General features: G+C 42.7%; 1 protein-coding gene across 1 annotated transcript in view; it reads left to right on the top strand.

Moving 5' to 3' along the window:
- Nucleotides 1-693: 693 nt before the first annotated feature.
- LOC124553310 (ankyrin repeat domain-containing protein 65-like) overlaps nucleotides 694-16,104 on the top strand; it is a 95,783-nt gene continuing 80,372 nt past the window's right edge. The window contains exon 1 of the mRNA XM_047127189.1: nucleotides 694-916. Within this exon, the coding sequence (XP_046983145.1) occupies nucleotides 694-916 (223 nt within the window). The remainder of the gene's footprint in view (nucleotides 917-16,104) is intronic.

Raw genomic sequence — 16,104 nt, 5'->3', positions numbered from 1 at the left:
ACGAGCTCGGGGTCCACTGCTTGCCACGAACGTATCAATAAAAGAGTTGTGGACCCCTGGAGGCGCTGTGGTTGCTTGGACTATCTGTTATACAGTGGTGCAATCAACGTGGTCCAGATCCTGAAGAGGTTAGGCAGTACAGACCTTCTCCTCTGACTATTGATTTTGTTTTGATTCTTGAATAGTTTTTGTTACTAGCACAAATTTAATCAAGAACTCTAGGATTATTTCTCCTTTCAAATTTCTACCAACGACCCTAAATTGTCTCAAACCTACATTTACTCTTCTGCCTGCTACAGCATTCCTACACCCCATAATTTTTAAATGTTTACATCCTTTTAAATACAGAGTTACAGCTCTCATACTCCCTTTGACTCAATTTTCGGTGTTTGACGTTGGCTTACACGTCTGAGTTAATGTTGGTTGCTTTGCTGATGGTGATTGGAGTTAATCACTGAAATGTTCACAACAGATCACTCTTTTTCCCTACGAACGTATTACAATGTTATTTCTCTTATGATACAAGTCCCTGATTCTGTGGATACCATACCATTATTCATCTTCCCTTACGTTTCACCTTACTGATCCTCTTTTTATCTAGAATGAGCCCTTACATTTCATTTTTTTATTTTTGCACCTTTTCCACAATGTAGAGCTAATATGTAAGGGGGGGGGGGGGTTGCTCACCACAGGATGGCAGGGACTGTGGCTTCTTCAGGTGGAGGAGACGTGGGCAGTGCGGCCGCAGCAGGTGTCTGGCGGGGTGCGCCGCCAGTGGTGGCAGTGGTGGTGGTGGTGGTGGTGGCGGCGGTGGCGGTGGGCCTCAGCTGCGTAGCGGCTGGTGCGCTGCAGTACAGAAAGAGGCAGAGTGTGAACTGGCTGGCGTGTCCTCGTGGGGACCTGGGGGTAGCTCACTGTAGCCAGCACTGCTGAGGGACCGTCCACACACTGGCAGACGAGACGCGCCGAACACGGGGATAGCGCTCTACTTAATAAAAATGAATTACCAGTTAGCTAATAACAATCAGTCGCACCATCTGAGCTCCCCACATCAGTCACTCACAGCACCATCCAACAGGTAGTTCAAACCCAGGTGCCGCCAGAAGGTACATACAACAGCCAACACTTGCACAAAACGTAATTACAGAGTTACTGGACAGGTCACTTCAGGTACCATCACCCTCAAAACTGTCCAACCGGACTGAATTCCACTGCATCTAATTTGTAGGCACCTTCATAGTGTTACTGTCTTGCAGTCCCTCTGATCTCTCTTTGGTACAGCCATTTCACTCTACAAAATGGTTACTATAGGCACCACTTGAAAAAACGGATCTGCAACACTGTGAGTCCACAATGAGACTATCACGATAATGTAAATATTACGGGACGTTTTATAATTAGAAGAGTCTTCAGCGCTTATAAACTCTATTTAAATAAATGACATTTTAGAAACTAAGTTTCAACTTTAAATAACATGACGAAAACTTTTGTACTAGTCTAGCATCCACAACTCCAATCTAGAAACTGTTCTCTCTTAACTAAGTACGAAAGCTCTTAAATATTGTATCAGCCACAAGTAAGCCTGTGTGTGCATGTTGAAATGACGTAGCATAAAGTTGTGTGTTCGTTGAGGATTCAACCCAGCGCCTAATAGGACTGTTAACTAAGCACAATAATACGTAATATACCAAATATTTCGCTGGTAGCGAGATGACAATCTGAAATGTTGAGACAAAGAATTTTGTTCCTCTCCTGGGATTTGAATCCAACTCCTATCATTGTTTTCTAGCACTGAATACACGATAAACATCTGCTTAGTTCACCAGTAGCGAGATGTGCACATGTCTGAAGTGGAAATAACGTACGAAAAGTTCTGTGTGGGGTGGGAATCTAAGCCTGCAAGCAGCACCGTTCTTGACTGCACACAAGGAGACGTTGATTAACGAATTATTTTGCCAGTTGCTAGGAGTGACATGTTTTAACCTGAAATGATGGCTTCAAAAGTTTTCTGTGTGACGGAGTATAAAACAACACCAATGGTCGGCCCCGACAAGAGACGCAGAGGCGATAAAAATCACAATTACTTTTCTCCTTTAGTTTGATGTCCACATATTACAATTTGAAATGACACAATGAAAATCTTCGCAGCCAACTACGATTACAACAGATGGTAATTACTATGTACATACCCCAGGGAAGCATTTCTTAGCTCAAAAGACCTTCATTACACCAGATGCGTACTGTTACATTCTCAGGGCTCACATTAGCCTTTAATTTACATTTTTTCTCAGGACCAACATTTTCTTTTTATAAAGCCAAGGCCCAATGGTTCAAATGTCCACCCGGCCATCCTGATTTACGTTTTCCTTTATTTCCTTAAATCGATAAACAGAAATGCTGAGACTTTTCCTTTGAAAGGGCACTATCGATTTCCTTCCCCACTTTTGGGATCTGTAGATTCTGCTTAGTCTCTCAAGGTCTTGCAATCGATGGACGTTTAACCCTAAATTACTTTTTTCTTTCTTCCTCAACATTTCCCATTTAATTCAACTGTCACACGAAAGTTGATCGGTGGCTTGCCAATAATCGATTGGGCTATACTGATAAACCATCACATGAAAACAATCCTATCGAAATGGGAAACCTATTTTCCGATGTGATTTCTTCGACACACTTACCACATACATGCACAAAATAATTCGTGTACCGTTTTCGAATGTGTAAACAACAATCCTTATTACCTTCAAAAATAATTCATCACTTCCAGAATAATGTACAGCTTCAAATAAAAAATTACAATTGATAAATATACTTTTATTCCAACCTGTATGAGAACACATCAAGCAAAATCTCTACGACCTCATGCATGGATCTCCTTGTTTCAGTTAATTATACCTCTTTAGGCTACATGTATCAATGTAGTATACTAAATGAGAAAAAAAATTGTGCACTTTCCTACGCAATTGCATGATACTTTTTTCTAGGCCTCCTTCCACACCCCTACAGCCTTTGGTACATTTTTCCACGTGGAATCTATCCGGAGTGATCATCTGTGATATGTAAACTACATTTACTGAAGACCAGCCTCGTCTTTGCCAAGATCGATGGTGTTAATAATAACAGAAGAAATTATAGTATCGAATGACAGCTTCAAAAAACTATTAGTTTGGATAAACGAAGCTGCTTAGTAGCTTAATACCACCTCACACTGAAAAATAGATTCCTTCTGAAAAGATAAAAAAGGAAAGAGACTACCAGAATAACAATGGACCCATTCTCAGAACACAATAGTGACTGTCTATGATTAACTTCCTTATAAACCAAATTCGTCTCTTCTCTTAGTAAAATTATAAGCCGCTACCAAAAAAATAAAACACTAGAAAATAATTAACTGCCCTAGACACAATTACACACTACTGCAGTTATAAATATGACAACATTATCTGGAGAACGTTCTGAAATTTAATTGACACTTGTTGCCGAGTTTACTTTGTACGATCCAGTACTGGTGTAACCATAAACTCTTATAAAGTCACAGCTGCTCAGATGGGAGACGACACTTCCGCATCTTACGATAATGCCAGTAGTGCAGCTGACCGTTATGTTGTTTTATTTCTGCGATTACAAAATCAAGTCGAAAGCACACACTGAGTAGCTCAGGCAATTAGTGAACATCGATATGGATTAACAAGGAAAAGAATGAACCTCCAGGGAAACAGAATGCTCATCCAATGAGGAGCATCATTTGTTAACTACAGAGCAATGGTACAGCACTGAGAGTAGTTCAGTGGTCTGTTGAAATGACTAGCTTCATACGCACAAGGTCTGCGTTCGAGTCACCGATCAGCCAAACACTTAACACGTACGAACAGGCCCGCCTCAGCTCTGCTAACTTCTCTCATATGACTTAAGGTTGCACTTGTCTTCCTAACCTACAATAAACACGACGTGCCTTCACTACCTACTGGAGGAGAGTCAGTGTAGGTTGGGCCATGACAGAGGCAGAAGTCCAGCAAGTGGAAGCTCACCATTAACCTTCCCTACACCAGAAATTTTATTTCATTACTGAACCATGTAAAGTGACAAGGGACGTATTCCTGAGATGTTGAAAACGTTGGTACTGACCTGGGAGTCCAACTCAGACATCCCTTTGCCATGTCTTACACTTATCGGACGAAACAGTTCCATCGTTCTGTGTTGTTCCCAACATACCAAAGGCATCCAGGTTTCAATTAAAAGCGCAGGTAAGGTTTTAAACAGTGGTCGCGTACAGAAATTTCTATTGGGTGATTTCAGGTTGTAGCATTTGCACTGAAAATCATAGGTGAAAAGCAATTATGTTTTTTAATATTTCTGCATGCAATGTCAACAACAGCGATTGATGCGGGTTTCGACTCTCAATCAGGCGCAGAACTTTTTATCATATCATTTCAGATTTATAAATTACACTCCTAGTTACAGGTGAAAAACTGTTTCACAGTGAACACCTCTTCGTGTGACGTCAGTTCGTTCAAAATGCTTCAAATGGCTCTGAGCACTATGGGACTTAACATCTATGGTCATCAGTCCCCTAGAACTTAGAACTACTTAAACCTAACTAACCTAAGGACATCACACACATCCATGCCTGAGGCAGGATTCGAACCTGCGACCGTAGCCGTCGCGCGGTTCCAGACTGTAGCGCCTAGAACCGCTCAGCCACATCGGCCGGCACGTTAGTTCATGATAGCATGTACAGTGTTAAGTGTCCCAGTCGTCGCAGAATTTTTCCTCGCCTAATTTCTAGGTCAGACAGGAGCATATCTCGCTAGTGGTGAAGTAAACCGACATTGGACGTCTATACGTAGCTAGGAAACAACGATGATATGTGCTGGGTTCGAAATGCAGTAAGGCAACACTTTGTTGTGTAATCATTTCAGTTTCATCATCTGTCTAGTGGCGAAAAATTTCGATTCGTACCATTTTATTGTGCTCCATTCAGAATCCCCGCCCAAAACAAAACTTCATGCAACAAAATGTTTGAACATTCACACACGCTGGTACATGTAGTTAAAATGATTGTCAAGATCTGTCGTGGTTATTTAACAGAGACAATAGTGCCTGGACTGGAGGCCTGGATCCCAGTCCAGTACAAATGCATGTCGTTTGAAGCTGAATCTTGCCTTTTTCTAATGTCATCTATTGTGATCAACTTGAGTTTACAAGCATTGAGGACTGTCACCTCTAGTTACGGATTTCCTGTTATTTACCGTATTGTGGTATTGGTTTTCATATGGATAACAGCCGTGAAGGGCAGTTTTCTCCAGTGGTCTCTTGTAGTACAAATTTTGTATAGTGAAATGACTGTATCGGAAAGAGAGCAGACAAACTGCAAGACAGTTATGTTATGTGGTTGTGTACAAACCAAGTGGAACGCAGTTCAGGTCATTCGGCTGCTCTGAGAATGATAAAACGTCCATATCAATTGGACAGGCACGACACTCTTCTGGTTGTGAAAGAAATTTTAATGTAATTAACGTGACACTTCGATCATCAGACAGCGTTGAAAGCATGTTTTAAAGACTGGAAGATAGTGGAATAGTCGAAAAGATGTTTCACGCTGAGTGTGAGAAGGAATTCAGTACATCAGGCGGTGCAGGAGGGTGAAAATCATGATTTAACGACAGAAAGAGGCTGTGGCAGTGTGAAATTGACCTGTTATAACAGTATTATCACATAAATCTAAATTTCATCCAAGAATTACAGTTGACAGAAAAGTGTTTTTCAAGCGAGCTTCCTCTCTTAGTAGCACACATGAAAACATGAGGCAGTTAAAGGAAGCTGTGTCATTCTCCAGTCACGGAAAAACAAACACCGTAACACCGTATGTGTGTGTGTGTGTGTGTGTGTGTGTGTGTGTGTGTGTGTGTGTGTGTGTGTGTCTGTGTGTGATGATATTGTTGACTGTAAGTGGTGCTGTGGACTTGTTACGGAAATAAAATGAAGTTTGTCCTCAACATACAGTAGACGTCAATGATAAATTCCATTGGTAAACTGACGTCTAGAAGGCCTGCATGGAAACAAGGGGAGGAGGATGAATATGGGATCATGAGACATCCCCCCACGAAAAATAGAAAAGCACTGTATCAATTCACTGGGTGAAGTAAAAATAAGTCTGCTTGTATGCGGTTGGATGCATCTTATTTTAATTGCTATTAAAATCCTAGACCCCTGTGGTGTATACAATTTGAGCGTTTTGGTAAGTATAATTTTTTAGGGAGAGCGGGAGGGGGGGGGAGGGGGGGAGAGGCGAGGAAGGGAATCAGACAGTAAAAGACGGTTGCAGCCCGAAAACTGAACATTGTATGTGTGTCAAACTGACACCCAGTAGTGTGGGAAATATGAGGCAGTGACCTGGATGAAGATCACGAATCACGCCAAGGACCTATATACATCAAGATAATTTGTAAAATCTTCAGAAAGATTACTGTTAGTAAAAAGATTACCATTAATAAAAATTTTCTCAAACTTAAAAGCTCGTGTCATTTCCCACAGCGTGCAGGACAAGTTTGGAGTAATGTAGAGAAGTTCATTCACGTGTGCTGTTTCAAATTTTTTTCAAGAACGTAAACAGCAGTTGTAATATGTTCGTTGTTTCAAACATGATCATATTGATCTTTATTGAGTAAAGGAGAAACACACTAAATGATTTACAATACAGGCTATAAGTTCGTTTAAATTGGTTCGGAGAACGCAGGTTGTGTCACCTCAAACAACCATTCCAGTATGTCAAATAGCGCATAAAATATCACGTAAGTATTAAAATCTCGTTGAAAAATAAATTATGATTTATCAGTGTTGTTGGCTATTAGACTTGTACAGACATATGTAACTGTAAGATGGTGCAGGAAAAAAAGGAGAAATTTTGGTCTCGAAGACTTTTAATGTTCTGACTATCAAAGGTGGAATAGCAACAGCAATAGGTAGGATAGATAATGCCATAGGACGTGCCACAGTAGGACGAAAGTGTATGGTACTCATTGGGTGGCTATAGTGAAACCACAGAGCAATAGAGACAGGCAGACAAGGGTGGGATACCTGTTAATCGAAGACGCAGTAAACCATCTTATTCTGTGTGTCACAGAGGGGAATATATCCAAGTACTGCACGAGCTTTATATAACGGGTGAGCAGAGAGGAGAACGAAATGAGGTGGGAAGACTCAGTTTTACGGGACCAGCCGGAGCCGCCGCGAGTCCTGGTAGTGCAGTCAGGTGGTCTGAGGCTGCGAGAGGTGTGAGCAGCCATACTCTGGAGCACCGATGATTCCTCCACCTGGTTTTCATCTTCCATACAAGCCCAGACAGCGACCCATTACTCTTTCATATAACGTGCCTTTAGAGCAATTCAAAATCTTCCGTGTACTGTTTCGATTTAGTGAGAACAAAGAACTATGTTGAGAAAGTTACTGACATTAGGCTTGCACGTAGAAAAAGAAGTGACACACAAGTATGCAACAGACTGAGGTATGAATAGCGATTACTCTGTCTGCTTTACTACACAAAGAAAATTCTACAGATCAACATGAGCAACTGAAAACTGTGAAGACGTTGCCGCCCTCCTCGAACGGTTCTGCAGTACGCTACCTTGCTCGTGGTGTCCGTCGTAAGTAACTTACTTGGTCGTCGTCTTTATGCAGCGTGACACTATTCAAAGGTGTCTCACTGTCGTTAGCCGCAGAAGCAACTAAACAACTTTAAACGTTACTGTATGTGAACAGGCTCACAGCAACCCGTACAGGCTGCCAGCTGCAGACTACACACACCACTGTGTCTGAGCCTTTGCTGGGCAGTGCAGCTTTGCGTCCACAGCAGACTGGCTCGTGCCGTACTCCTTGTTCTGACACTTAACACCAAAACCTAAAGAACCACTTTTCATATACATGTAGTTTAACAGAGTAATGTCTACAAACTGACCGTCACCACCGAGCAGCCCTTACAGCTAACTATCGATACTTCTACGAGTGAAAGGCAGACCTGTCTCGAGCGACAGTCGATAAATGTGGTCCATCACCTGTCAGTTCCAGCACCGTCATATCCTGGCTGTGTCAGACTGATGACACTGGTGAACAGCTGCGTACCTTAAATAATACCATCTTCAAGAGTTACCTTTTCTTTCAGCACATTTTATTTGCACGGCTAGCTCCAGAAATGGTAGATATCTCATTTCCATAACTTTTTCTACAGCGGGACCTTACTTGGTCTGGAAAGCGCTTGAAATGGACGTATATCAAAATACTAAAAAGGTAGTAAAGAAGAATAGTAGTACTTTATTCGACGAGATATTCTACCTTTTACCCGTTATTCAAGAAAACAACATTGTTTTATGACTGGAATGTGTATCATTCGTCACTTAACAAGCAGTCGCGCATGTAGCCTTGCAGGAGTTGTTTCACACAGGGGATCAACGACCTACTGAAACCCTGAGAGTGTTTCTGGGAAACACTGCATACGGGAAGCAGGCCTACTCAGCCTGTAACTCATTCTCGGCACTTCTCAAATAGTTGAACAGGACAGCACCCAAAAACCAAGCACAGCACAACATGTCAGAGCCAGCCGTTGAGAATATCCTCTCCCTTCAACTAACATGTATACTATCATTTTGTACATGAAGTCACGGTACCTCGGCATTGCAAATGGTACTGATACCAGTAGATAAAGTTCATTGATATAGTTTCACAACTACAAGGTCTAATTTTGGCTGAAGAAGTTCTCAAAATATGATTCAAATGGCTCTAAGCTCTATGGGACAATATCTGAGATCATCAGTCCCCTAGACTTAGAACTGAGTAAACCTAACTAACCTAAGGACATCACACACATCAATGCCCGAGGCAGGATTCGAACCTGCGACCGTAGCAGCCGCGTGGTTCCGGACTGAAGAGCCTAGAACCGCTCGGCCACCGCGGCCGGCTAAGATATTCTCAGTTACTGCTTATTTTGACTGTGTAGACTGTGTGCGTTAGATCCCCTGACTCGTTCTCTGAATCACACGAGAAATCACTATCTGTTTATTGGATTTACTTCGCTTCACTAATAACAGTCGCTGAATAATCCATTTTAAAAACAACAATTCGAAACAGTTCCGTATAAGTCAAGAATTAACATGGGCTAGGTGTGAGCAACGAATGTGAAAGGTTGGCTGTATACTCTTATGTGATATATAAGTGTGTGAGAAAAACTGTCTCTGGATCTTGAAAGAAACATGTTAATTTCCATCCATAGAAAGAATATTGACTTACAAAAGGAAAAGTTACTGAACATTTTAGATAGTTGTCCATCCAGCCTAAATAGTAAATTTATTTCCATAAAAAGGTGAAGCCACATGTTCAGGAACACACTTTGGCGAAAAAAAAAGCGTTCGGGACTGCTGGTGATCACACACACACCACGCTGTCGTCGCACTGCTCCAGCGACAGCCGAGTCCCTCCAGACTGGAGGACAGCTGGCGCCACACATGCAGACAGACGTCGCTACTAGTGGCCACGCCCACAACACAGCCTAAAGTGTCCACACGTGACTGTTCAGACGTCGACGGACGCGTAGAACTGGGGGGGACGAGGTACGACCAAGCCTGGAACACTGCCAGACAAGCGTCACAGACACAGCGAGGCCACACCTGCACCACATCATTAGCTATGAAGCAGATTTGTTGAGTCAGATAAGCAACTGTCAGTTTGAGACGGAATAATAAGTAGCTTATGTTGGTAGTTCTCCAAACTTCAGTAGAGGAACGTTGTAAACGAACATGTGTTAATTTCACCCATGCAATCACACGTCGATCTTGTAACCGCCTCCTACAGCTGCAGACAAAACGGAATCTGAGGAGCAAATGTTAATTAACCTACATCTAAATCTATATCTACATATACATCTACATGGATACTCTGCAAATCACATTTAAGTGCCTGGCAGAGGGTTCATCGAACCACCTTCACCATTCTCAATTATTCCAATCTCGTATAGCGCGCGGAAAGAATGAACACCTATCTTTCCGTGCGAGCTCTGATTTAGCTTATTTTTTCGTGGTGATCGTTCCTCCCTAGGTAGGTCGGTCTCAACAAAATATTTTCGCATTCTGAGGAGTAAGTTGGTGATTCGAATTTCATGAGAAGATTCCGTCGCAACAAAGAAAGCCTTTCTTTTAATGACTTCCAGCACAAGTCCTGTATCATTTCTGTGACACTCTATCCCATAAAAAATGATTCAAATGGCTCTGAGCACTATGGGACTTAACTGCTGAGGTCATCAGTGCCCCAGACTAACCTAAGGACATCACACACATCCATGCCCGAGACAGGATTCGAACCTGCGATCGTAGCTGTCGCGCGGTTCCAGACTGAAGCGTCTAAAACCACTCGGCCACACCGGCCGGCTCTCTCCCATATTTCGCGATAATACAAAACGTGCTGCCTTTCTTTGAACTTTTTCGATGTACTCCGTCAGTCCTATCTGGTAAGTATCCCACACCACGCAGCAGTATTCTAAAAGAGGACGGACAAGCGTAGTGTAGGCAGTCTCCTTAGTAGGTCTGTTACATTTTCTAAGCGTCCTGCCAACAAAACGCAGTCTTTGGTTAGCCTTCCCCACAACATTTTCTTTGTGTTCCTTCCAATTTAAGTTGTTCGTAATTGTAATACCTAGGTATTTAGTTGAATTTGCGGCACTTAGACTGATTTATCGCTTAACCAACGACTTCCTTTTAGCGCTCATGTGGATGACCTCACACTTTTCGTTATTTAGGGTCAACTGCCACTTTTCGCACCATTCAGGTATACTTTCTAAATCGTTTTGCAGTTTGTTTTGACCTTCTGATGACTTTATCAGTCGATAAACGACAGCGTCATTTGCAAACAACCGAAGACGGCTGCTCAGATTGCCTTCAAGATCGTAATCGTTTATATAGATATGGAACAGCAAAGGGCCTATAACTCCACCTTGGTGAACGCCAGAAATCAGTTCTGTTGTACTCGATGACTTTTTGTCAGTTACAACGAACTGTGACCTCTCTGACAGGAAATCACAAATCGAGTCAAATAACTGAGACGATATTCCATAAGCACGCAATTTCACTACGAGCCGCTTGTCTGGTACAATGTCAAAAGCATTCCTGAAATTGAAAGATACTTAGTCGATCTGAAATCCCTTGTTAATAGCACTCAACACTTCATGTCAATAAAGAGCTAGTTGTCTTTCACACGAACCATTTTTTCTAAACCCATGTTGACTGTGTGTCAATAGACAGTTTTCTTCAAGGTAATTCATAATGTTCGAACACAATATATTTTCTAAAATCTAGCTGCATATCGACGGTAACGATATGGGCCTGTAATTTAGTGGATAACTCCTACTACCTACCTTGAATATTGGTGTGGCCTGTGCAACTTTCCATTCTTTGGGTACGGATCTTTCGTGGAGTAAACGGTTGTATATGGTTGTTAAGTATGGAGCTAAGCATACTCTGAAAGGAAACTAATTGGTATAGACTCTGGAGCAGAAGACTTGCTTCTATTAAGTGATTTAAAGTTGCTTCACTACTCCGAGGATGTTTACTTCTACGTTACTCATGTTGGCAGCTGTTCTCGATTCGAATTCTGGAATATTTACTTCGTCTTCTTTTGTGGAGGCATTTCGGAGGTCCGTGTTTAGCAACTCTGTTTTGGAAGCACTGTCTTCGATAGTATCTCCATTGCTATCGCGCAGAGAAGGCATTGATTGTTTCTTGCCGCTAGCATATTTCACATACGACCGGAATCTCTTTGGCAGTTCTGCCAGGTTTCGAGACAATGTTCCGTTGTGGAAATTGCTATAGGCATCTCGCATTGAAGTCCGCGGTAAATTTCGAGCTTCTGTAAATGACCACCAATCTTGGGGACTTTGCGTCTGTTTAAATTTGGCATGTTTGTTTCGTTGTTTCTGCAACTGCGTTCTAACCCGTTTTGGGTACCAAGGAGGAACAGCTCCGTCGTTTGTTAATTTATTTGGTATAAATCTCGAAATTGCTCCTAAGACGTAACAGTCTCCTGAAAACAATAACAGACGAAAATACGAATGGGAAAAGAAGCAGAGGAACATGGCAGCTGAAATACCTCATTGAAGTTATGAAAGATGTCAGCTGCAACTGTACAGCAGAAATGAAGGGACAAGAGACTTGGGGACTGGAGATGCACTACCAAACATGATTGGACTGCACACTAACACACACACACACACACACACACACACACACACACTGTTAGCGTTAAATCAATGTTGCTTTCGTCCTAACAAATTTCACTCCTTGTTTCCCCAATGTGGAGTTCAGGTAACAACAAAAAAATTACACATATACCAAATTTTATCTATCTCAGTGTTAGATCACTCGTTCTGCAACACACTCATACAGAACTTGCAAAGCTGCGACTGATGACAGTTTTCTGACTCAGTTTCTCACAGTTTCCAGTGACGTGTTATGCCTGCTCAGGAACACTACTGCTGTAACGCAGGACTGAGTTCATCGACTGGATGTCAAAATGTTTTGATTCGTACACTGAAGGTAAATTAGCGCGGGACCTTGCCTTATAATGTCTTCTTGCACATATTTATAGTTCCGAATGATTTCTGTCACACAGACAACACATACAAACGAAAGTACTCCTGACAGATGACTAGCAGGTGTTATAGCAGTTTATAACTTTGTAGTCCACGTCGTGTGACTTCCTTCATAGAGCCAAAGTCATGCTGTCTGAGGAGTTTGTTTGTCTTCGACCCTCTCTTTTTTTCTCCACTTGTACAATTAACGCTTCGATTTAGGATAGCGGTTACACCGAGACAAGCTGGTATTTGAAACACTGGAAGGTTTGCAACGGAGTAAACTGACGGACTGTGAGTACTCTTGTCGTTTAGGTCTTACGTTTGTACTGTTCTGCAGTGTGACTCATTCTGCAGTCCAGACCTATTTGGACAACGTGTGTGTAAGGCACAGTACGTAACGCGACACCCACCATCTGGTCTCTGTGCACCTGAGACACGATCCCATACCAACACTCCTGCGCTAACTTTTCCCAACGACAAGAGCGTAATTCGATCCTCTGCTCAAGTGAACCGAAAACCTTATAGCGATAGATTCAACAGATCACATCACAAATAAGGAAGCTATACATCTCCCTAGGTGTTACCTCATGTGTAGCCTACACTTACGACAGATTGTCACACTGACCTCTTTCAGCTGAAGGAAACAGTTTTCCACTTTTGGAAGGTGAGACAGGTGGTCGAACACAGAGCAGACAGAAAGGAATCGCACAGAGGGTACAGGGCAGGGGCCAGCGAGACCGCTGCAGAGCCGTCGCAGGCAGCTAGCTGGCGGGGGCGGTCGCCCCTGCTGTCTGCAGAGCTCAGCTGGCAGGCAGACACACACACACACACACATACACACACACACACACACACACACACACACACACAGAACTCACTGACAGGGGGAGGGACCGCGGCTACCCTTCAACGCCAGCATCTGTGGTATGTGCAGGCGTCCGCCGCAAATGAAAATGAGCGACATAGCAGCTCCATACAGCCAAGCGAACTGCGGCATGCTTCGGTCGCTGCGTGAGCCACTCATGGCAACCTGGTTCCCAGGTGGCGGTTGGGGCAGGGGGAACAGTTTAGAACAATAATCTCAGGATCGTGAGTACGAGTCCCTCTACGGAAACTTATCGATTTTTTTAAATTTATTTCCATTTAACTTTTAAAGTGGAATTGATCTTCCTTAGTATTCTGAAACATTAACACGGAAAGCAGTGATATTCTCGGCATGTTACACATGCTGCAAACGCTGAATTTTTACAGTTACATGCTTGTTTTTAGGATTTCCGAGGAAAACAAACTTGATTTAGACACATAAAAAGTCCTCCCTCAGTGCGTAGCTTGGCAGCAAACCACACGTAACACATCATTTCGCCAAATATTGCCGAAGATAGCTGGTGATGTAGAATGGAATATATTTTGACGCAGTCTTCTTTGGATGTCATTTCCTTTTCTCTCACGATGAGACAAGAATGGTTGTGAAGCTTTTTGATCAAATTCTGTGCCCGACGACGGCGGACTGCATTTCGTGAAGAATCACTTTCAACAGTGCACGACGGCGATCGTTTAGCTTGAAAAATCTCGTCGTATATTTGTGGATTTGTTTGCCTTTCCGTTTTATCAAAATATTAACATTTACCATGTGCTGAGCCTTACTTTGGGTTTTTTGAAATGTAAGTAGCGCAGAGAGTGACAGGAAAGTTATTTATCGAATATTCCGTCGGTTCTTGCACGAACATAAGCATTTATGTACGCATCTGGCACCTCTTGGAATAAAAGAGAGATCATTTTCTGCATTGAAGAGCAACCCAGCAGGCAGATGCAGGAGCTAAGTGACGAACATTTGGATCATCATTTATTTGTCATATTGCTTTTAGTGGCGGCAGTCTCTGAAGAGATGCCTGGCACACGTTTGATGCAGCTCTTTCCATCTGAGCAGAGGGGTGCGTCTTCAAGGGAACTGGATACTGTCAGGAAAGAAAGGCGTCCGGGAGCGACTGGCTGTGTCCTACAGTAAGGGACCAACTTCGGCGTTTGCCTAAACTGAAAATGAGAATCCACTGATAATCATTTTCAGCGTTGGCGGCGGATGGATTCAGACCATCTCGCCTCCCGAATCCAAGGATTGCTAGCTCAGCGATTCAACTCGCAGACCTACCGGAAGTCTGTGGACAATGTAGGAAAACCGGTTGTTGTACACTGCTTTACAATAAAATGAAATGCATCCTGTGCGGCTACTCCCAGAGGAGGTTCGATTCCTCCCTCGGGCATAGGTGTAAGTGTTTGTCCTTAGGATGATTTAGGTTAAGTAGTGTGTAAGCTTAGGTACTGATCACCTTAGCAGTTAAGTCCCATAAGATTTCACACACATTTGAACTTTTTTTTTAAATGCATCGCAACAAACGATGGAATTTATTTTCCTTTACATTGCGTGTTTAGTCATTTGACAGTGCATAAATGAGTGCTTATTTTAACATTTAATTGTGCATGGAATTGCTGGCTTGAGGGGAGAGATGAAGGGCGCTGCCGGCTTGGAGGAATTCAAGCAGCCCGCTTTTGGAAACGAACGAACTACAGAATGTGTTGTCATCCTTCCGCTCTCCAATCCCCCCCCCCCCCCCCAAAAAAAAAAAAAGTTCCACATTGGAACTGATTTTCATAACTGATACTACCCAAGTGACCAGATTCGGTGATAATTTGCCATTTCCTCTACTAATGACAGAATACTCAGCAATTTCTTTTTGAAGTAATACAGCCATCACCATTTAGGCGATATTTTTCTTTATCAGCGCGATTTTTGAGCAACATAGCAGAATCCAAGTGTATTTTTATGCACTGATTTTAATTTAATGTTATTTTCCATAATATTTAGCGCTCCTTAGCCTTGTGAAATACTGAAATATTGCAACCCCAAAGATGTACTTGCCTCCAAATAGCGACTCCATGTTAAACTTGAACTGCTATAGGCAGGTAATTAGGCTATTACGGTAGTGCGTACATACTCTCAACTTACCATAACGCTGGCGGACGAATCAAAATTTGCTTGTCTCTTCTTTCTTGTCAGTAACTTCAGCTGAAATTACCGATTGAATTGGTTAACAAAACTGAACTCAAGCAAGGCCAACAATTGGTTTTGGCTAAGAGATCGATGGGCGGTAGCGGTAGCTACAAATGTGTCGACAACTGAAATCTATCTTTGATCTTACTGACTACTGATAGTGCGAATTCCCCTTTCCGTCATGAGATTTGAAAATCAAAATATATTTCAATATCACTACATGGCAACTACGTGGTTTAGATGATAGCGGAGGGTGGGGGGGGGGGGGGGGGGGGGGTTGCACCATTTCGTGCAGTTAGTTTTGCTGCTGCAGGATGCGTTCCTTCTTTATTTGCTCTTAGTGCTACTGGGAGCGGCTGCCATCTCTCTCTCTCTCTCTCTCTCTCTCTCTCTCTCTCTCTCTCTCTCTCCCTCCCCCCTCTCTCTCTCTCTGTGCGTGCGTGTGTGT

Source organism: Schistocerca americana, chromosome 11, assembly GCF_021461395.2.
Source record: "Schistocerca americana isolate TAMUIC-IGC-003095 chromosome 11, iqSchAmer2.1, whole genome shotgun sequence".
Lineage (NCBI taxonomy): Eukaryota > Metazoa > Arthropoda > Insecta > Orthoptera > Acrididae > Schistocerca > Schistocerca americana.
The sequence above is the reverse complement of the archived record's forward strand: the minus strand, read 5'-3'. Positions and strand labels throughout refer to the sequence as shown.